Genomic DNA, 23,891 nt, shown 5'->3' with positions numbered 1-23,891 from the left:
TACACACAGATACCAGACATCGCACAAGGCCACATACAAAGAGATCACACAGGCCCATGGCCTACTTAAACCAATGTTTTGTGTAGCCATTTGGAGGGAGACAATAATGTTCTGCTTATATGCTGTCCCTGCTTTATTTGATTGATAATAAAGCTGGATTTTTCATCACACTTTGTCTACTTCTTCTTTGAGTCTGGTTTGGATTGACTCCAGGTCCTTGGGGTTTTCTGTACTTTTTGGGCCGTCTTAATAAAGCTGTCTCTCATGCCGCAGTTTGTCTCAAAACAGCACCTCAGGACTGAAGAAATTCAACCACATCCCTCCACTCTCAAGAAATTACACTGTTGCCCAGCCAACCTTGCATCATATTCAAGAGAGCCTGCATCACCTCCAGAGCTCTAATGTCCAAGACACCATTAAACATAGCTGAAAAGACCACCATCCCAGGAGGTCAAGGCAACACCAGGATCCAAGATATCACTAGGCTGTAATGCAAGAAGTGCAAAAAGGATAAGACCCCAAAACAAGCATTCTCCTGCTATGCTCCCATGCTCTGCAACAACTTTCCTGCTAACATCCAGCTGGGACCATCCATCCTGCAATTCAGAAAAGGTCTGAAGACCCTGCTCTTTAAGAAACACTTCCATGACAAATGAGAACCATAAACCGACAAGACCCCTGCCCCCTCCACTCCCTTTATTGTCCGTTGCTTTCTAGCTAATTTGCGCTGTAAAAAAAGCACATAATGAAGGGCCTTTGCCCCGCTCACAGGAAGATGGTTTGTACATCTCCACTCTGGGAGGTACGTCCAAAGAGATGCCCTCAACAGTAACCAGGCGGGGTGAAGTATAGAAGTCATGCAGAGTTGGTTGTTCCTGTTAACAGCACAAATGTAGGTTGGATGTGACAATCATGGGGGTTTCAACTTTAATCCTGACTTTCCACGAGGCAGAGAGTTATACTGGCATCTAAGTGGCTTTTCAAACAGCTTTAATATTAACTGGTATAATATTATAAATTCCTGCTCCCTTCTCCTTGTTCTCCTATGTGGCCCTGCAGTCTACATCAAGGTGTCTGGGGGGCAGGGAGGGGAAGGGAATCTACACTAGAGGTGGGCGAAATTATAGTCGGCAAAACGGAATTGGCAAACTTCACCACCAATTCCTTTCAGCTGTCAGGGCGGTTGTCTACTTTTAATTCTACGTCGTTTTTTTTTTCTTTTTGGGTGAACATTTTGCTTTTCCACGAAATTTCAGGGTGTTCAAAAAAACTTTTAGTGGGGGCATGGTTTAGGAGGCATAATACCCAAAAGTTATAATTTTTTTTTTTAGTCGAAATTTTGAAAAATGAAATTTTGTGTTGAAGAAGGCAACAAAACTGCCAACTCCACCATGCAGGTGTCATTTGTGGATTGTGAGAGTTTTGGCTGGAATCCAGCTATTTTCCCACAGAAATAAAATCGAGCCATTTCACCCACCCCTAATCACACTGCTGTGCGTACAAAGGCAACAGCACGCTGCCTCCCTATTTACCTAAGGCCTTCCTTCATTTGGTGGAAAATCACCATTGAGCACGTGTGTCATGCAGCGAGAAATCTAAAAACGGTGCAAACATTTAAGAACATATCGGTTTCAGCCGGAAGTGCTGGCTACAGCCATTTAAGAGTGAATGGATTTGCCAACACAAGATTCTGGAGTTCAAAACGTGTTATTATATTTTCAACAGAGATAACAACAGACATTAGATTTATAATGCCACAGAGAGGGACAATATGTCAAAATTGCATGACACGGTAAGAAAGTATATGATATATAAGTAACGCAACCCACCTCAACTCATTAAAATAAAAATAAATGTGTTATTGTACAAACCACACTTCCCTGGGCAGTGCACTCGCCTGGTTCCGGAATGTACGCACCTTCAGTTATGCTGAGTCCTACCACGCTGTATTCATCTCTTTGATGCGGTTTATCAACTCCGCAGTAATATGTCCCGGAGTCATTCATTGTCACATTTCTGATGGTGACGTGGAAACTGCTCTTTGGATAGTCTACAACCAATGAAAACCTTCCATTGGTGGCACTTGGCTGGTTTGTTTTGATCACATCTGTACTGCTGATGAAATGAGGTCCTTTGTTCAGGTATTTGGCGTTCTTTTCATATTTAGGCTTATAGGGACAATGGATGGTGACATCACTTCCGGTTGTGCTACGCACAGTCCTCTGCAGTTCACACGTTCCTTGAAAAGAAAACATTTAACAACCTCGTGTAAACATGTAAGTACATTTTTAAATGTTCAAGGACTACATCGTATGACAGTCTTAAGCACGTGTTTATTGTGCTCACAAGTAGCAGTGTTAGAACCCATGGTTCAATGATGAACTCATTGAACTTAGAAGGGAAAAAAGAGCCCTAGAACACCTAATCAGGAAAAACCATTCCCCAGAACTCCAAATCAAATTGCAAAAACTCTCCAAAGCCTACAAACACAAGGTACTCCCCCACAAAGCCCATTTACTTAATCATCGGATTGCCAACGCAACCTCAAATACTAAAGAATTATTCACTATCATTAAAGAACTTGAATCCCCTCTCCAACACGTCAGCCCAATTACCATCAGCAAAGCATGGTGCACTACACAGGATGCCCGATCTGCTAAACTGAACACTCTCCAAAGCAAAATAACCTCACCAAAAAACTCCTTAAATCTACTAATACTCCTTCCCACCCCCCTATCACCTCAACAAGATCGGATGTATCTGAATTCCACTTTCAACAAGTCACAAATGATCCAAATAATCAAGTCCTTAAAACTACAGCATCCCTTAAGCCATCCAACTGTAAAGGTGACAATTTCCCGGCCAAAGTAGTCAAAGACTGCACCAATATCCTATCACCCACCATCACCAAATTTGTGAATGAATCATTCAAATCTAGTGAAATACTAGCATCCATCAAAGCGGCATGGGTTACACCCATACCTAAAAATCCCACACTAGACCCAACTAACCCGATGAACTATAGGCCCATAACAACAGTACGATTCCTCCTTAAAATCATTGACAAAATAGCCTACCCATAGGTGCAAACCCATTTAGAACTGAATCACCTACTAGGGGACAGACAATCTGGATTCCGGCCTAGCCACAGTACAGAGACCGCTCTTATTGACCTAAAAAACCAGATGGATTCCATTAGGGACTCTGGCAAATTGGGCATCCTATTACTGTTAGATCTTTCTGCTGCCTTCGACCTAGTCGACCACGACAAATGGTGCCTTTCCCTATCCACCAACTTCCACTTCTCGAAGAAAGCCACCAACTGGATAAAATCGTTTTTCTCAGACCGCACCCATAGGAAAATAGCAGCCGATCCTATCCCTGTTTCTCTGGACGTACCACAAGGCTCCTGCCTCTCCAAAACACTATACAACGCATACACAAAGCTACTCTTCGTGGCACTAGATGCCATGGGAGTAATTTACACAAACTTCGCCGACGATACGCAAATACTTATCTCCATCTCAGGTAACCTTGAACACGATACAGCTTACATCAACAACATTTATTCCCTTATCCAAAACTGGATGGCGAATAACAGTCTCTGCCTCAACGGAGAAAAAACGGAGATCCTCGTAGTAGGCTCCTCTGCAAGACTCAGCAAACTCCCCCCTGACTATACCTCCATCTTAATAGATGGCACTCTCATTACCATTTCACATAAAGTAAAAACATTAGGAGTTCATCTCGATTCTAATCTCACTATGAAAAACCACATTAGCGTTCTAGCCTCTTCTACAGCCTACACAGCCAAACTAATAAAGCTCAGCAGACCCTTCCTCTCCACTGGAAACTGCCTGACACTCGCCAGAGCACTTATTCTTACAAAACTAGACTGTTGCAATGTCCTAATGCTAGGCACCTCAAAAAAGCCTCACCAAATTACAATTCCTGCAAAATAAAGCACTCAGAGCAGCATTAGGCATAAACAGAAGAGAGCATATCTCAAAACACAGAAGAGATGCACACTGGCTACCAGTACAAGCCAGAATCAGCCACAAAACAATCACAATCACCCACAAATGCATCACCAAGTCAGCCCCAATCTATCTCAATCTTAGCATCTCTTGCAAAAACACAACTAGAACCCTCAAGTCCAGTGACAACACACACCTTCACATACCACGTTTCACCACCTCCAGAGCAGGCAATTCGAGTTTCCCTATAGCAGCGCCGCACATCTGAAACTCGCTCACCAACGAGAGCTCCTTTCACAAGTTTAAGAAACAACTAAAAACCTGGCTGTTCATCAAATTCTAAATACCTATGCTTAAGCCAATTATTTTTTATTGTATTATGCAACAGAACCACTCTGCCTGTAACCCAAGACTAATATGTTTGAAAAAGATGTAAGATAAACATGCTTGTACGTAACCAAATAACCTAGCAACCTAAGATGTATGTATAAGATGATTGTACGCCGTGATACCTAAGGGATTGGGCGTGTAATCAAATGCAATAAATAAATAAATAAAATAGTAATAAGTGATAAGGATAATAAATTATACGGTTTGCCTGCATTTAGTTGGCCTGCTCCTACCTGTCCTTTTAGATTTTGAAGGGGATGCAAGTGCAAGGTACTGTCAGAGATGCCAATGTGAAGACGTCATTGTGCTGGAGGTGTTGCCTCCCTCCGACTGCAAACCCCTTATCCCCCCCCCCCCCCCCGCACCCCATGAAAGAACACGATTTTCGAAGTTTACATGTTGGGAAATTTCTCAAAACTTGCATAAAAAGAAAGAACAAAAAAAGGAAATACACCTTTATTCACAGGCTTTCACACGTCATTCGGGGGGGGGGGGGTAGTGGGGCTCAATCGATCTCAAGGCAAGAAATGGACTGGAACAATAGTGTTGGGAGACTAAATACAGAAACTGTGAAAGCATCACAAACCATAACGTAGCTGTCCATCTGGCATATATACCTTGCAATCTACAGGCATTTGTTTGTTAGGGTGAGTATTGTGACCAATCAAAACCACAGTACCCAACTTCCATTATTCGCCCAAAATGGTTTCTTACTGAATCACTACAAGACGTTTTTGTTTCAAACTTCAAATTGTAGGCATCCTAATGTTCCCATAATGCTCTTTGTTATTATGCAAATCGCGAGGATTGTGTTCTATGCAGAGTTACTGAGTTGTGTGACACAGGCCCCATCACCTCCCCCCCAGACCCGCCCCTCCAAGGGGGAGAGGGTCCCCTCAGTACATTCTTCCAATTTCTAGCACTGCTCGATCTATATTCCCTAAAATCATGCATCCCGTTTGTACATCAGGAACACTCGATAATAAAAGCCTCATACTTTTTGAGAAGAGTGGAAGGAAGAAGCAACATGGGGTAGATGGCCTTCTGCTCGTAGGGGTTGTATAACTTGGCATTGTGCATCACACACAGGTGTGTGCACCCTTGATGCTAGACTAGGGATCTGTAATGTGCTGGATCACAGAGCCTCATAGCAGGGGTGTTGCTAGGTCTGGAAAAGATCCGGGGTAAGCTAATGTCGGGACTGGCGGGATTCTGGACTAGCTAGCCATTTGATTGTAGTCCCTGAGATTCTATCGGGGCTACAACAAAAAGACCCTGGGCGATAGCCCCCTAAGCCACCCCCTAGCAACGACTCTGCCTCATAGTGACAGCAATCTTCCATCAGCGCCCAGCGAGAAATTCGACCTGAGTTCCCCTGTGTATAGCGGTCATAGGCACTATTCGCAAGAGGGCTCCTTTTACTTGAGTGCTTGGGGGGCACTCCCTTTCGCTGCCCGACAGCAGGGCTCCTTTGCCTGGATTGCGTGGGTCTGTAGCCACCCAGTCAGAATAAAGCAACGCATGCCCCGGGGTGCCATTAGCACCCCGCCTTGCCAGCTCAAGGGACTCTTTCAAGGGCTCCCCCGAGCTGGCGTGGTGGGAGAAGGCACGGCAGGTGCCCTACTGAAATTAAATGCGCTCACTTTTGTGCTGGCGCCGGGCTTTGCAGTGTGGGAGCAGGGCGTATTTTATAACAAAAGGGTGATAATGCTTTCCCATCAACACCCTATTGAGGTGATTACCTCCCTGCTCCCGCATGGGAGCGGGCGGCTTTCATTCGAATAGGGTGCTGATGCTTTTGTATTGACACCCTATTTCAGTGATTACCACCCTGCCTGGCACAGAAGCAGAGGAGTGGAGATAAATAAAGAAATAGAGTGGGGGGGGAACCAGGGTGCACAAATAGAACAAGGGGGGCGAGCTGGTGGCTCATCAATTAAGGGTCAATAGACCAAACTAGTTTAAGTGAACATATATTTCACTAAGCTGGTTAAAAAACATGTGACAATATGCAAGGTCAGTTAACACATGTTGCAAAAAGGCCATCAACAAATCTGCCAATGGCCTTTAATCGTACAAGTACTTTATTGTGTATTTTTCGTTGAACACGTTATCATCATTTGTTGTTCTAGCTTTCAAGTAATTCATGAAGAATTACAAAACTATAGAAATGATCGGACTGTAACCACCCCACCCTCACGCTTCTATTTTCAAGTGCCTTCAAGATCCAGCCCACAGCACCCTCAATGGCACTCCAGATAAATTTACACATTACAACTCCAACATGAGGGTTCACCTGTCTTCCTTAAAGTGCCCACCCATTTTTTAAAGTTTAATAATAATAATATCACATTTTATTCTCATGTTCGTAGCAGATTCCTCCCTTGTCTAAGTTCTGTAGTAAGTGTTAATGCTGCTGGAATATATGATGTAAAGTGCTCTGGTACACTGCATCTCTGAAACTTGAAGTGGACTTGGGGTGTATTGTTTTGACAATAGAGGGGATGGATACCATAGAGAGGCAGGCACTAAACATGTGTTGTTCATGCGTGCAGGCCGGAAGTACCAGCGTTTGAGTGCTGGTTGGGTCTATGTGGATAGCGGCATTGACGCTGGGTATGTGTTCTATCTAGAAGGAAAAACTCAAGATCTATTGGACGAGAGCGCTGGGGGACTGGCCGAGCCCTGGGTATAGCACAATATGGAAAGGAGCATAAGATGACCAGGCCTTGAGATGAGCCGGAGCTGCTCTGCAAGGGTCCTGTGGCTGAGACAGTGCTTGTAGATTGAACAATTGGTAAAGGGGGAAGTGGTTTGGGGTCCTGAGGAATCCTATTAGAATGTGTGCATTATACTGAATTGATAGAGTTCACGCTGTGTTGTTATCCAGCTCCCTGAGGTGTTTTTGGCTTTCATTTTATGATGCTTCTGGGCTGGTGTCAGTGTCTTATATGTGATGGGGAGAAAAGGTTGGGGAGACCGACCCAACTGGGTTTGGATCTCCAAGGCGTCCTTGATTTAAGTGTTGTGCACAGGCGTATGGCACATGTCAATGAGGTTGGCCCGAACGGGTCAGTCTCTTTTTGCACCTGTTTGAAGGAGTACTGCTCTGATCAGTTTTTGTCTCCAGATTTATGGGGGCTGTTATGCTGTTAAAACCTGAGAGGCCCATCCATTGGGAGTTGAAGGGCCGTCCTGTTTCTTCTCTGTGGTTCTGTGAGTCTTACAAGCCCACCTTGATAGTGGCCAGTGGTTGAAAGGTATGCCTGGTCCAGCCATTAGAGCGTGTCATGCAAGTTAATTTGGGCTATTAGGTGGCACTTTAGCGCCAACTATAAGCCAAAACGACTACGTTATGGTACAGATAAGGAGAAATGGCAAATGAGGAGGGATACAAACCTTGCAGGTATTTTTGGGTTATTTTAGTTAGGCCTTGGACAAACTCCTAGCAATGATAAATCACCGGTAAGTAACACACTAAAGCGTTCTCTACTATTATATCCACATTTGATTTGGTGAGCCCTGCCAAGAGCACTAATGCTTGACTTTTATAATACAGTTCAATCATTTTTAGAATACTGTAGGGCACAAACATCTTCCTGACTTGTGTGAACCTCAGAACTCTTTGCTTGGACATGATCATTTTTCCTTGTGCCTAGGTGAGTGGGAATCCTTTTCCCCCTCTTAACCTGTCTTTTACTCTTTTAAGGGGTGACCTTTTTATGTCTCTCCATAGTGTGTGTTAGGATTTGTAGTTCTCTATAACTTTTGGGCTTAGGCTGGATTGCCTCTTTGGGCTCCCATTTTTAATTTCTCTTATTACCTATCGGGTGAACTAATGTTCCCAGGAAGTAAAGTGGGATTCCCATCCCCCTTTACATTTTATATAGTGAGCCAGCACACCCCACCTTATGTGGAGTGCTGGGGAGATACACTGTATCCCCTTTCTCACTGTCCTGATAACATGTGTGTTCCTATTGCAAGCTACCTTTAATGGCTGGTGGCTGTGGTTATATCCTAATGGCGTTTTAGTCATATTATTTGCAGGCTGTCAAATCAGCCGCGGTAATGCATAGGAGGGCCACCATGCTAGATTGGTTGGCTCCTTCCTTTTTTGACATTTTTAAGTATCCTTGTATTTTCTAAGGTCTTCTTCTATGGTCCTAGGTGGGAAAGAGCTTAGTTGAAATTTAGTCATCTGTGGGAGCCCTTTGTGCTCACTGCCAAGGCACCAGAGTGCCAGCGAAGGCAGGAAATGAGGGAGAGACCAAAGCCCCTTGCAGCCCTTTGTCTTCTTGCCTGAAAGGACCAATACCTACTGGGGATTTGGCTGTCCTTATTGGACAGCCAGCCGCCCCTTTCTCTAAACCTCAGAGAGAGTTTACTGAAGTTATGCTGTAGTTCCTGTTAAACAGTCCGATCCTAGAAGCTGCTGACAAGTCGACTACTGGAGGTGAATCTGAAGAGGAAGATGAAGAAACTATGGCTGTAACGGTTTCCAGTGACCGGAGAGCCCGAAAACAATTACTCCTACCCAGAGGCTGGTGAGACCCTCTAGACTCAAGAAGACCTGCAAAAAACTATTCCTCAACATTCTGCGACATTCTATGACTGCAAACCGCCAATACCAGGGGACCTCAAGCCTGAGTGAAGTGCAACATCTTCCAAAGTCCAATTCCTGCTGAAACTTTGGTGGACTCCTGCTGGGCCTTCAGAGATACGACATGAATCCCTCAAGTCCCCTCACCAGAGTGCTGGACTGAGAGAGTAAAGAGAATCCGACCAGCGATATTCGTTCTTCATCTCGTTCCTGTTAAAGGGAGCCAAATCCACAGAGCAGCGAGAAGCCTTGAAGAATCGTTTGCTGGAAGCCTCTTCTGTCAACTGCTGCTGCAAGTTCCCATACAATGTCCGTTTCTTTCGTCACCAGGCCTAATGCTGGAACGCTTATAGGGAGTCTTCTGAGAAGTCCCACACGACTTTCAACTAACTTTGGCGCTAATACTTTCCTATTTGAAGAGATATCCTCTGGAACTCTGACTTTCCTGAGTCTGAACCCTATCCTGATCTGCATACAGCTGGCTCCTAGACCACTAGTGTCCCCCTTCTGCCTCTGAGAAACCTCATGCTATAGATCAAGGAAGGACTCTATGAGATAAGGCTTCTGCCTTGAAATTATAGCATATGTGAAAAGTACTTACTTGCTAAAGAAGTTAGTGTGCTAACTGTATCTCTGTAATAGAATGCGTTTCAAAATGTCCTGAACTTTATACTTACCTTTAAGATGCTGGTTGCTTCTTGAAAAAGTATATACGTAGGCTTACTTACTTTGAACAGTGTTGTACTCTTTTTAAAAGTAATGGTGTTGGTACTGTTTTATTATTCTGTAAAGGAATGAGTGTAAAAGCTTACCATTGGGGCTTACTTCCCCTGATCTGCTTAGCGCATGTTTAAAACAGTACTAGAGTTATTACTTGTCCTAAAGTTGCATTCTGCCCCTCTGAAAAGTATATGGGTCCTTACTTACCTTGAACTGCTGATGGCTTTTCTTAAACGTCTGCTAGACTTCTTACTTACCCTAGAATTGTATATTACACTTCTGAAAAGTATCCTTGGTTAAACTGTCTAATCCTGTAAAGGAAATAGTGTAATACATTTATATACCAATAGGTTATACTGAACTTGAGTAGCTGCTGCTCTTCTTAAACTGTAACACTGAGGTGTGCTTTCCCAGAATTGCTTTAGTGCACTTATAAATAGTTGCACTAGGTTCTCATTTGTCCATGAGTAGTTTAAGGCCCCTCTAGAAATTATAAAAGTTAGGTAACTCCCTCTGAACTGAGTTCTTAAAAGTAACATTGGTGTTGTAACTGAATCCATTCATAGTAGAAGAAAGTTACATATGTTGCAAGAGATAATTGTAACAGTGTTGGTCTAATTAAGTGATTCTGAAAGTGAATAACATGGTATATTATGACCAATAGGGTTTGCTGCCTTTGAATTACTTATTGTATTGTGAAAGTATACCTTACCTGGTTTTACTCCCCAAGAGCATACCGTAAGTATTTAGTTGTTTTTTTTATAATTGTGTTTATATAATATGTGATAGTACTTAGTTTCCCAAGATTTATCTTGGCCTGCATGTATTTATAATAAATCATTATGTTTACAATGTGTTTCAGTGTTTCTTTGGACCATATATATGCTACAATTTCTTTGTACCAAGCTATAGCCCTCTCTCCCTCCTAAAATATGCCTGGCTGCTCTGTCTACGCTACCAAATGTTCTCAGGTGGTACAGCCTTACAATAAGTGTGGAGTTGTGAACTGCTTCAGATATGGATTCATGAAGCCCTTAGTTGGACTTTAGAAAAACTGTCCTAACAGATATGGCACCTTATTTATATATATTATATTGCAGGGCCTGCGGTAGCGCCCCTGTAGTTATGGTTAAGTTGCTTAACTCATTGAAAGAGCATGTTTTATGCGGCTTATAACTTTGGTGCCATTCAACGAATCCTCACCACACTTTGCAAAAAAAGTACATGGCCATGGAATGAGTAAATGAAATTTGCTGTGGTTTTGTCGAGGGGGGGCTAAGTCATAGGGGGTCCCAAAATGTTTGAAATCCCCATAGACGCAATTGAAACAGCTGCTTGGTCCAGAAAGCGTGCTTTTGCAAATTTTGTGTAAATTTGCCCAGTAGTTTTTTTTTTAAATAGCCAAAAAATAAGTAAAAAAAAAAAAAAGTGGTGTCTGGGACCGGTCCACAGATTCATTTCCTGATTCTGAGTCTACGGACGACTCTGGACTAATCATAGAGCAGTGTGAAGTTTACGGGCATCATACGTGCCCGCTGATTGATCATTTCAAAATGTGAGGTCCATGAAAATATTTGAAATGGATGCCATGTTGGAAATGCGAACTGCATCCGTAGTCCATAGACATTGCGGTAAAAACATATTAAAAAACCCATAATTGCACTTGGCAAACTAATGAAACAATCTCTGGGGAGGTGAGGCGTGATGAGGATGAGATGGGATATGGGCATAAGAAGCCCAAAAATCAAGTGTTCATTCTCCCTCAACGAAGTCAGCAAACATCTCAGATTTTCGGGAACATCCATGCATATTTCTGCATTACAGGGTCTGTAAAAAGCAGTTTTTGGATGACTTATAACTTTGGCGCAACTCAATAAAACTGTATGAAAGTTTACAATATCATTTTAAACATGATCCTGAATGGTTCTGCAAAGTCTGGAGCTATTTTGCCAAGAGGGAGCAAAATAAGAGGGGGTCCCAAAGTGTTTCAGGCTTAGAAATTTGGTGCCGTTTGACGAATCTGCACAAAAGTTTGCAAAACGAGTTTAGACCCAGATTTGAATGTTTCTGCAAAGTTTGGATTTTGTCAAGAGTGGGCAAAACTAGAGAGGGGGTTTAAACATGTTTAGATGGCTTATAACATTGCTGTTGTTTGACAAATCTGCACAAAGGTTTTCAGAAAGATTATAGACCCAACCCTGCATGTTTGTGCAAAGTCTGAATGTTTTTTGTCAAGTGGGGTCTAAGTTATATATGACTATAATTGGTACGTATATTTTGACACTTTTCAAAAAATAAAACATGGACGGATTTGCAGCGAACTCATGCAAGGAGCATTGGCAAGGACCTAAAAGCATGGGTTTGCAAATGTGTCCATGTTTGATTTTTTGAAAAGTGTCAAAATGTAGTTACAAAAAATAGTTATATACCAGTGGGGACTGAGGTATAGCCTGTGACCATGGCCAGTGGCCATAATAGGCGGGTCATGACCAGGACAATCTGGCTACTGGCCATGACCATGTGCGACCGGCAATGGAGTTTAATTGGGTATTGCCACTAGGGACCGGCCATGTGGTACAGTTTTTGGAAATCGGCGTAGGTTTGAATGGGGAGCAAAAATTCTACGCGTTGCTACAGCCCAAAGTGCTGGAAAGGATTGAAGCACATTTTTCCAAGGAGCATCAGCAGCAAAGACCACAAAGCATGGTCTAGCAAATCTGTTTTGCATTTTATTTTTCCAAAGTGTCAAAATGTAAGTACAAAAAATAGTGAAATCATTTTGGTGCATGGACAGTGGTCCTGGCCCTCGGCAAGGATGAATGCCTACTTTGATTAACGTATTGGGGCATGCGGCATGGCCGAAGCCCTAGGTTTAAATGAGAAAAACATGTCTGCTTGCGGCTGGAGCCCGAAGTGCTAGACGGGATTGCAGATAAACATGCATGAGGAGCATAAGCAAGGACCTGAAAGCATGCTTTTGCAAATCTGTCCTGTGTTTAACTTTTTTGAATTGTCAAAAAGTAAGTACAACAAATAGTGATATAACTTTGCTGTGTGGGCAGTGGGCCTGGCTCTTTACAAAGACACATTTCTCCTCTGATTTGCCTATTGAGGAATGGGGCATGGCCGAAGTGCATGCCCGTGGATTGTGGAGGCTGGCCATGAGCACTGGCCATTGGTCACAATATGAGGGTGTAGAGGGTGTCCCAAACATGGCCTGCACACCAGCCCCCCAGTTCGAGGTACCAGGAACATATTTGCCAAGGTATGTGACGTATGAGGATCAAATGAACCAACAGAGAGCAGCTCTGGGATTCTGCCCAGGGCCCATCAGAAGAGCAATACCTGTTGAAGTGCCTATAACTAGACAACCATGGGCAGCCCGGTACCCACTGAGACAACCATACCAGCAGTTAACACGAAATGAAGACTATTTGCAGACTGTCCCCGAAAAGACCCATGGAGCCATAATGGAAGGCGAGTGATGACAACACACGGGCCCAGACAGACTCACAGATGAACGAAACAACGTCTAAAGGATGACACTCAAGACGAAAAATTATTAATAATGGTGCGACGGACGTAAAAGAAGAAACAACGTTGTAGCACAAAGAACGTAACCATGAAGGAAGGATGATTACACGTAACTGACTAAAATGCCTGTAAATAGGCTTGGAACGCAAGAAGCTAAGGAAACGGTACTGCTTTCAATCTTTAGTAGAAGGCTAGAGCGGCAAGCGCCAACTATATATCTACCTCAATGAAGCACACTATACAAGTGCGACTCCATTTTGTAAAAGCAGAATTTAGCCCACGCTGTAAGGGGCTAACAAGGCCAGGATTCATACTCCAGCTAAAGCCAAAGGAAAGAGCGGAATCGAAACTCAGTAAGAAGTAGCTCATGCCTGGGATTTCGAGGTAAACTGCAAGAAGGGAGGAGAGCGGCAACCACAAAGAATTGAAACTTCAGAGCATAGCAGCCAGCCAGTGAAGGCCGAGATAAGGAGGCCCCAGGCAGGTGGCGAGGCTATGGAAGAATCAAATACACGAAAAGAATGAAAATGAAGCAGATTGACGGTGAACAGACACGTGACCAGCCAAGGGCGAAGAGGTACCAACGTCTGATGTCACGCAGAACCCGAGGATGCCATAACTTTTCCTGATAAGAAGCTACAGTTTCGAGGCCATCCTCAGCCAACTAATTGACACATAGCCCTAAAGTACTGATTGATGGAAGGGAGGCAGGGTGAATCCTGGGGCACAAGGAACCTGGGTGTCCATTCTGCATGCTGCTAATTAAAGTGGAGATTTATGTCTAAGGGTGTAACCCACCCAATCACAATGGACCAAATAATCTAGGGTCCTATAGCTGTACAACCAATAAAATGTTGTATTTGTAGAGACGTCTATCACGAGTGATGTAGAGGGATGGGTGTAAACTCCCACCCGATAAGAGTTATCCAATCCTCATGCTCTGTTACCATATGCAGATATAGCACCTATACTTAAGTTACCTTTTCCGACCAATTGCATGACAAACTTTAGAGTGTTCCACGTCAATGATGATGAGAATTTGCTATAAAAGTTACTGTTTGCATGAAGAACTTGGGAGTTGAAGCGAGACAGGCGATCGCATCACTGTTGAATTCCATGTGTTTCCTCGTTTTTTGTACTTGTCATTAAACAGACTTCGCTTTGCCAAACTATTGACTTGTCCTTATTGATTGGTGTTGGAGTAAGAGAATCCTGCACTCCATCCGACTCAAGGTGCAGCTATCTCATTTTAAGGTGCCGGAGGGCGAGCTCTGAATCTCATGGGCCCGTTCAGAGGTCGCTCCGCCCTCAGTACACTTGGTAGCAGAGGATGGTTTTGACCATCAATTAATGAATATCGATTATTGATGAGACACCTATTGACCGACGAAACGAAGTAAGTCTAGGTCTTCAGCAATATCACGAGTCCTTCACCATTTGGCTGAGTAGACTGAGAAGCTTCCCGTGGACAATGATAGTGTAAATCCATAAAAATCTGCAGTGGGTCTGAAGGAACCTGCCTTACAGAGCATAACCCTTCTCATTCCTACGGGCAGCTGATCGGACGAAAAGGCAGAAGAAGGTAACGGAGGGGCGGTGATCCCGAAGATCCAGAGAGGAACCATGCGAGTGGTGAGTGAACCAAAAAAAATTCAATACTTTGGCAAAAGTCTTGTAGGCATTAGAACAAGTAAGGGAAAAGGTAACAGAGGGTGGCGGAAAAAACAAAATAGTTAAAAGTAGAGAAGACTGTATATATTTATAAGGGGATAACGACTTGAGTATAATAGGCAAAACAGTGGTTACCGGGATAGACACCCGAGAGAAAACAGTGGTTACCGTGATAGACACCCGAGAGAAAACACTGATTACCGGGATAGACACCCGAGAAAAAACAGGGGATACCAGGAAGGACACCTGAGATAAAAAAGTAAGAGGATTCGCCTTGTTCCTGCGCTTTAATATAGTGGTCAGAAGAAACGTGAGCCCACAGAATAGGGGACGATTAGGATACAACCACGTTTAAAGGCGTCGTTAAGAAGTTTGTTTAAACCCCATGTCGGGGTATTGATTAGAAGGCATAGATGTATGTATCCAGCTGGTGTCTGTCTAGTCTGTCAAGTGTCTATTGTACGTGTTCTGTTGTATGTTACATGTAAAGAATTATGCATCATTGATTATCTGAAATGAAGGTTGGGGTTTTACGTGATTCAGTAATTGAGAGGGAATTGCACACTGATTGACGTTCTTGAGTAAATTGATGATATAAAATTCGGCAGGAAAGATTGGATTGGAGCTCGGGTGCTCGCTCATGTTGTTGGGAGTATTGAAATTGCATGAAAATATTGTTGGAAATAGAATTCAAGCATGGAGGATATTACACCACTTGCTCACTTGTGCAAGCAACTGCCTAAACATGCACCCAAGCTTAAGAAATATAGCACCAAGTGGGTTAAGGGCATCGCCCACAAGATGTTTATGCCGTGACCACAGAACGGGTCCTTATCGAAAGCCGTTTTACAACATATGACGACTTATTTGTGTGCCACATACACAGGCAAGGAACTAGAGAAACACCTTGCTGTTCTGGAACTTTGGAAAATGTTCGAACAGCCGAAGGAGGAAGAGCCACCCACAAACTGGATATTAAATGTATGCACGGAGGGGGGTGAGATGCCTACCGCGCCACCAGCCCCACCTGAGCCAGAGATCGAGGGAAGTAAGTCAGAGGAACTCTACCCGCTAAGAGAGCTTAAGGCAGCCACAGGGTATAGCAACCCCGTATATGAGTCACCTACTTACAGTAGTGACGAAAGTAAGGGGAAGGATCAGGATATTAATCTTACCTCTGCAGTCCTCAGGGACAAGGAGAGACGCGATGAGGAAAGGAAGGATCAGGCAAAGAGTAGTGCACCTCTCGATAAAGAGAGAGAGGGAAAGAAACGGAAAGGAAGTGAAGACAGAACTGATGAGATAGCATTCGCAAAAGACGAATGGATGGGAGGACAGGTATTGTTGAAACTTGATGGTAAAGGAAGTGATGATGTGAGACCGAGAGAGAAGTCTGATGAGGCACAGAGAAGGGAAAAGGAGAAGGAAAAGGAAATAAGGGACGAGAGAATAAAAAAGAAAGATAGGCTAAGGCGAGAGCAGCTATATCACGAAGAGCAAGGAAAACCGCTCTGTCGCAAACAATGCGCAGCCTATGAGCAGTACAGACAGAACCTGCAAAGGTTGGAGGAAGAGCAAAGAGCACGTGAAAAGTGAATAAAGAGGAAGTTAGAAGGTCAAATTAATGAAGAAATTAAAGAAGAAGAGAAGAAGCCAGGACTAGAGAAGAAGCGAGGAAGTGCAAGGAAATCGATGATGATATGGAACGTAAGCTTAGACAGAGGGCACAGGATCTTGAATATTTGGAGCGTGAAGTTAAAAAACCCAATCCTGTTGTAAAATGGGAAGACATTGAAGAATTCTTTCCTGCGTACGATTCAGTACCAGGCACGAGTGGGGCGAATATCGAAGATGACTTTGACACCAGAAGCATCGGGGAAACAATCGATAAAATATATGATGAAATGGGGCTGAAGCCAACATCCCACGGGGGAAGGGAAAAGGAGCACTTGGAAAGCACTCAGTTATATGAAACAGAGGATGTCACCCGAAGTAGTGGGAGCAGGAGATTGTCCCTTGAGAGGTTAGAAATTAGTAAGAATGATGAAGATGCTAAGAGTTGTGTGAATTCAGAATGATCAATGTCCGACTCTGGAAGGGAAATGGAGGACAAGACAAATGAAGAAGGGAGACGGCACAAAAAGCGGCTCCCAATGGACAAAGGGGTACGATGGTCAGACGTTAGCGGGTCCGCACCCAGGACATCAGAGTCTGCCGTGCAGTCTGCCTGACATGTGGGAACACCCCACTATCAGAGGGGGGTGTCAGCACCCGCCTATGTAGACAGATTGAGGACATTGCCAGGGAGACGGCGATGCAGAAATGTTACCCAAGCAATAGACAGGAGAGCCACGGAGAAAGAGAAGGAAGACTGCGCATTCCAATTCCCGCTGCTAGAAAAAGTGGGAATAAGACCACAATATATTCCATGGCCACACATGGATCGAGAGAATCTGAAAAACAAGCTTCCAATGTTGACATCGAGAGCCGGAAAGTGGATACACAAGTTAGAAAAAATGACAGGGGGTTTCACGTTAGCTATAGGGGACATTAAGGGCCTCCTGATTGCCATACTTGGTGAGAGAGAGCAGACGATGTGTGGAAACGAGCAGGGTACCCTGGTGTAACCATAATTAACACTACCCATGATGGAGCACCATTTAATAACTGTAGAGCAGCAGTGTGGAAAGCACTACGGGTACTGTACCCAGACACTTCCGATATGGGAGCTATAATGACTCGGAAAATGAAGGAGTCAGAAGATCTGTTGATCTATATCCAGAATTTCCAAGACGCGTGGGTGCTCGAAACGCATGAATCTTGGATGAAATCTATCCCTGTATTCTACCATATATTGTGCCAAGGGTTGCCAGAACCTGTGCAGAAACAGCTCAAGAAATTGCTAGGAGTAGAAGCTAAACCATGGGCCGAAATACAGTTGACTATTGCACATTACTGTAGATTGTTGGAAGAAAAGAATAGAAAAAAGGAGGCAACTCGTAAGGGTGAGGAAGCAAAACTGGTCCAAAAGAAATTATCGAAATATGCTCTCGAGGGAGCCATGCTGACAAGCCCAGCTGAGCCGAGCGTAAAATAAGCTACTAACTCGCCGCAGAACAACCAGGGTAAGGCGGGATTATACCCAAGGGGAAGGGGATTTAGAAGAAGAGGATGGCAGAGTAATCAGGGAGGTTTCTTAGAGTAATCAAGGAGGCTTTCAAAACGTACAGATGGGCAGGCCAGATATGTTAAATGGACAGATAGCCAGACCACTGACAATATGTTGTCTGTGTGGTATAACAGGGCATGTGGCGCACTCGTGCAGAAGCCAAGGCACATGGCAAAATGGACAAGGAATGGGAGCAAGCATGGTGTATACGACTGCTATCCCACAACAGGGCGGTGCACACAATCACACAGTGCAGCTGAAAGCACCAGGCTTGCAGCAAGGTGCACAGCAAGGAGTTCAACCCTCGAACATGGGGAACCTGCCACAAGGGCAATCCCAACAGGCACCACTGCAAATGTCTCACGGTGCAAACTCCAGAAGGGGAGGCAACCCTGGGAATGGAGAAAATCCACAAGCTAACAATGGACCAAACTTATATATGAACTAGGACAGCTCACTGGGAACCCTGATGTGCTCTATCCTATCAGTGACACCAGACCCTAACAGGGAACCAAGGGTGAATGTCATCATAGGGGGGAAAGAATATTCTTTCTTAGTTGACACAGGTGCAACTCGCTCGTGCATACGAGAAGGCAAGTTTTCCTTGTCCGGCCAGGCTATAGATACTCAGAGTTTCACAGGAGCTCACAGTAGAGTTCCCTTTACGGACAATCTCCCCGGCCTTTATTGTATTCACGTCAGACCCCAGTAAACATCTTGGGTCGAGACTTAATGACAAAGTTGAATATAACAATCTCGTTCACGGAGGAGGGCATAGTATGCTCCACTCCAGGAATGCATCATTCAAACGTGTGAGAAATGATCAGAGCATACTCAGGACACATAGCCATGAGAGCTATCCCTTTAGCATATGGCATACGCGTGCTTATGGTAAGGTTGCCAGGTCTTGCAGACAGGACCATGAGAACCCCTGACGAGTTTCTATTCAGACCAAGAATACCTATGCATGAAGAAGGGGGACAAGTATGTCCCTTGACGATACATATTGCAGCAGTACGAGGGAAAGTAGCAATGGTCGAAGGGTCCGATGACGAAGGCAGACAATGGTATGCGATTATCACCATTGAAGAAGGATATCGAGTGACTGACGTCACCGATGACGATCTGTTCGAAGAACACCCTGACTTAGAAGAGACGAGGGTGGAAATAAGTCTCATATTCTGGGTCAAAATGATCAAACAAGAAGTGCCACAGAGAATGACGTTGGCGCTGATCCGTCCCACATACTTTGATAACGATATGGCCCAGGTGCCTGTCTCAGTATGGACTACAGCACCCTATGACGTAGGCCTCCCGAAAGGGGCGAGAGAAGTGAAAATTAAACTGAAACCAGGAGCAATTTTACCAAGAGCGCGGCAATATCCCATGTCCAGAGAAGCGGATGAAGGGATCGCAAAGACAATTGCTGCCATGATGGACCAGGGCATCTTAGTGACGTCAGAATCACCCTGTGATACAGTGATTTATCCCGTCAAGAAATCAAAGGGAGGATCTTGGCGTTTAATCCAAGATTTAAGAGCATTAAACAATATTGTTGAAGCCGAGTTCCCTCTAGTCCCTAATCCATCTACAATTCTATGTAACATACCAACTGAGGCGAAAAATGTCACAGTGATTGACTTAAAAAATGCTTTTTTCTCAATCCATTGCACCGTGACTCACAAGATCTAACATTTACTTTCAGACAAATGCGTCTGAAAAGCACAAGGTTGCCACAGGGGTATTGTGAATCCCCGTCCATCTTTAACAGAGTCCTGCAAATGGACCTAAGCAATATTGCAGTAGACAGTGTTGTTTTGCAGTATGTAGATGACATTCCTATTTGCAGCACTTCTGAAGAGCAATGCAGGGCGATGCTATCCAGCTACTGACTATACTGGCTGAGAAAGGATATAAGGTTGACAAGGAAAAGCTACAATACTGTCAACAAGAGGTGCTGTACATAGGCCAATTAATTTCGCATGAAGGGAAAAAGGTGACCTCAGAAAGGGCTGAAGCCATCATGAACACGGCTAAGCCACTCACGATAAAGCAAATGCAGAGCTTCCTAGGCCTGTGTAATTATGTTAGAGCATGGGTCTTTAACTACAGCTCGTATACCAAGCCCTTGCTCCAGGCCCTAAAGAAGGCCCAGGCAACAAAGGAAAATTTGAATGAGCTGAGGCAATGGACAAAGGGTTTACAGAACTCAAGAGAGCAATTTGCATGGCTCCAGTTCTCGGGATTCCTAATTATGCAGAGCGTATTACTTTGGGAATCTGGACCCAGTAATGAGAGGCCAGTTCCCATGCGAACACAGCTTAGCTGCCGCAGCGTTTGCCATAGAGAAGGCGACAACCATTGTAATGGGATGCTCCATGACGTTATACGTCGAGCACTCATTATTCGCCATCTTAGAGAAACCAAAAGGCACATTGACATCTCAGAGAACTTCTCTATATGAAGTGATCATATCCAATCCATCGATCAAAATAGTTCGATGTAAAACTGTAAACCCAGCTATGTTCATAGCTGAGCCAGTCACTGAAGGCGAGCCGATACATGACTGCGCAAACTATGAAGAATTCTATGACGAAATACCCAAGGTGAAAGAAAATGCCCTGGCAGGTGTGAGATCGTTTTCATTGACGGTTCTTTGAGAATCAACCAAGAAGACGGTCAAAGATATGCAGGCATTGCCGTAATGAAACACATAGCAAACAGAGAATTTCAAGTACTTGTCAGTGCACGAATATCATCTCATTATTCAGCACCGGCTGCAGAACTATTGGCGTTGATACTCGCCATTGAGAATCATGCAGACCAGGAAGTAACGGTATACAGTGACTCCGCCTATGTGACGTCCACAGTGCACGAGGACTAGCATGCTGGAAAAGGCAGGGCTACCTCCGAGCAGACGACACGCCAATGCAACATGCAGCCTTAATGGACAGGCTGATAAAGGCACTACAGCTCCCGGTGGGCATAGTGGTCGTGAAATGCGCGGCCCACACAAAAGGGACAGATTTCGTGTCACTCAGAAACCATGCAGCAGACACGGAAGCCAAGCGTATGGCATCCAAGAGTGAAACGATCATGGAAGTAGAAGTGGCACGCACCCATGAATGAATGATGGTAGATCGAGCCACTCCAGAGGCCTATAGTAATATGGGGCAGACTCAACTGATGCAGCTTCAAGGGGAGGCACTGCAGGACGAAAAGAACCTGTGGAAGCATCAAGGGTGTTCTTTAAATCCCTCAGAGGGATTGTGGCAGCAAGACAGCACTGGTAAACCAGTAATGCCTGTAGCCCTACTGAAAATAGCATTGGAGCAATTGCATTACCCATTACACATGTCAAAAGAAAATCTTGCTGCAACACTCGCAGAAGACTGGTTTATACTGAATTTAGCGGAGCATGTTGCATTCTTTATGGTGAAATGCATAATCTGCCAGCAATTTACTGCTGAGCACACATTAAAAGTAGTGAGAGGAATCATCCCCCGGCCAAATGGCCTTTTCAGCACTTACATATCGATTATCTTGACATGATTCAAGTGTGTAACGTGTATAGGTACTTAATTGTAGTGGTGTGTCCATTCTCTAGATGGATAGAAGCATGTCCCTGTACACACCCAGACTCAACCTGTGCTGCCAAATTCCTGGTAAGGGAAGTGTTCCCTAGATGGGGGTTGTGTGAAGTGATGAGATCAGATAATGGGGCTCATTTTGTTAACACAGTATTTGAGAAGATCAGCTTGCTGCTTGGTATAAAGCTCAAGTTCTCGTTGGCGTATCAGCTGGAAGGTAACGGTATTTGTGAGAGGATTAACGGCTTGTTAAAGGAAAGGATAGCCAAGTTGAAGCTTACTCTAAAGAGGGGATGGCTGCACTGTCTACCACTGGCATTGTATGCTCTTCGGAACCAACCAGGCTGCGACCATCATCTTACGTTGCACGAGATAGTTACGGGAAGGAGAATGAACAACCCCCTTACTCTACGAGATAGAACTAGATGTGATGACCAGGCAACCTGAGAGGTCTTGGGAACCGAGTTGCAGGAATACCTGAACTGCATGACATCAAGCCTTGCTATCGTTTCAGACCAACTACAGCGACAACGAAAAGGGTGCAGCACAGCAAAAACACAGCAGGAGATGCTGAAACAGATGCAGTTCAAAGTCTATTTGCGCCTCTCATCTTCCCTGGAGATGCCGTGTTGGTAAAAAACCACACGAGAAAAAGGTAGGATGAGCCAAAATTCAACGGCCCTTTCATCGTAGAAGACTGCACTCCCTCAGCTGTTAAGCTGCAAGGCAGGAGAGCATGGATCTTTCTGAACGACATTAAACCCTATATCGGAGAGATCCCTCTATCTGCACCCCACCGCAAAGAAACCGCAGACAACGGGGAAGAACCTCAGCACGTGCAGACGAGGTCCATGATGAGGAAGAAGGAGGCATGAACAGCAAAAGCCAAGACAAAAGAACTCCTCTGTAAATTGTGGCTTAAAAAACTGGACATTTCCGCCGAGCAAAAGCGGAATAAGGACATAATACGGACACTCTGTGCATCATAGTTGCAGGGTGAAGAAGAATAAAAGGGGAATAAGAGTTTAAAAATAGACACTCTGTGCCTCATAGTTGCAGGGTGAAGAAGAGAATTGCGCATCGAAGCCACAACAGGATGATACAAACTTTTTAAGCAAGCCGCACTTAAGTGGAGTTGAAAACCAAAACTCTATTAGACTGTGACCGAGGACTCTTATCTTAAAAACTTGACACCGTATCTTGAATCATCAAAGATCAAGTTGTCGCTTTGCAGCATTCATGGTATCTCCCAGCAGAAATCTCACATGGGATGTACTCACCTACATCCAGTTAGTGGTAATATCATATCCGTCACTTGTAGAGAGAATAACCTTTGTCACAGACTTTGTTCAAGATCCTGCCAACAAGAAAGTAATCCGGCAACTGCTGACTGTCATCGCGGACGCCTCCGCTGATTTACCCGATCACAGTGATAAGGACACAAATGCTTCCACCACAGGTGATCATAGATGAACTCACATATACACTTTTCTTTCGCATCATAGAGGAATGCCCAGGACTCGTCGGGAGAACCCTGGACACACTCACGTACATTAGAGATCCAAGACACACTGAACATTTGAACCAGCTGTGGATGAAGCTCAACTACGTGGTCGCAATCCACGCAGCAGGAAAGTGTAGAGACTGTTCACGTCAAAAGAAAGGCCTGTGATCCAGAACCCAGCAAAGCAGGACAAATGTCCCTGTCACCCGAGGACAGCCGCCTGGCGCATAATATCCTGTTCCGACTAGTCACTGACTTTCCAGAAATGGTGGGGAGACCTGCCGAGGTTGACGTCATCACCTTCATCAGAGATCCAGCTAATGTCGCACACCTAGGAACACTCCTCCATGGAATAATGCTCCAAGTAGAGCTGTCCAACTTTCAAAGAGAATATCTAAGGAGATTCCAGTGAAACCTTGCGCCGAGGGACAGACCAAGGATCTAAGGCAGCTCTTCATCCTTCCGCCAAGGGACAGATCCAGTGACAGAGACTAAGCACTTAATCTTTCCACCGAGGGACAAATCCAGGTGACAGAGACAAAACACTCCATCTTTCCACCGAGGGACAGATCCAAGTGAGAGAGATACAGCTCTTCATCTTTCCGCCGAGGGACAGTTTCAAGTGACAGAGACACAGCTCTTCATCTTTCCGCCGAGGGACAGATCGAGAGAGCAGAGACGAGAACCCCACCGTTTTATTTTGTATTCTTATTTTTATTTTATTATGACTCTGATT

General features: G+C 44.4%; 1 protein-coding gene across 5 annotated transcripts in view; it reads right to left on the bottom strand.

The window, feature by feature from the left end:
- Positions 1–23,891, bottom strand: part of LOC138520889 (CMRF35-like molecule 6) — a 232,476-nt gene that overhangs the window by 165,882 nt on the left and 42,703 nt on the right. For all 5 annotated transcript variants that reach the window (XM_069633304.1, XM_069633305.1, XM_069633302.1 and 2 more), the window contains exon 2: positions 1,919–2,239. In XM_069633304.1, the coding sequence (XP_069489405.1) occupies positions 1,919–2,239 (321 nt within the window). The remainder of the gene's footprint in view (positions 1–1,918; positions 2,240–23,891) is intronic.

This window comes from Ambystoma mexicanum, chromosome 13 (genome assembly GCF_040938575.1).
Source record: "Ambystoma mexicanum isolate Mex_15411 chromosome 13, UKY_AmexF1_1, whole genome shotgun sequence".
NCBI lineage: Eukaryota > Metazoa > Chordata > Amphibia > Caudata > Ambystomatidae > Ambystoma > Ambystoma mexicanum.
Note: the sequence above shows the minus strand (reverse complement) of the source record. Positions and strands in the feature narration are given on the sequence as shown.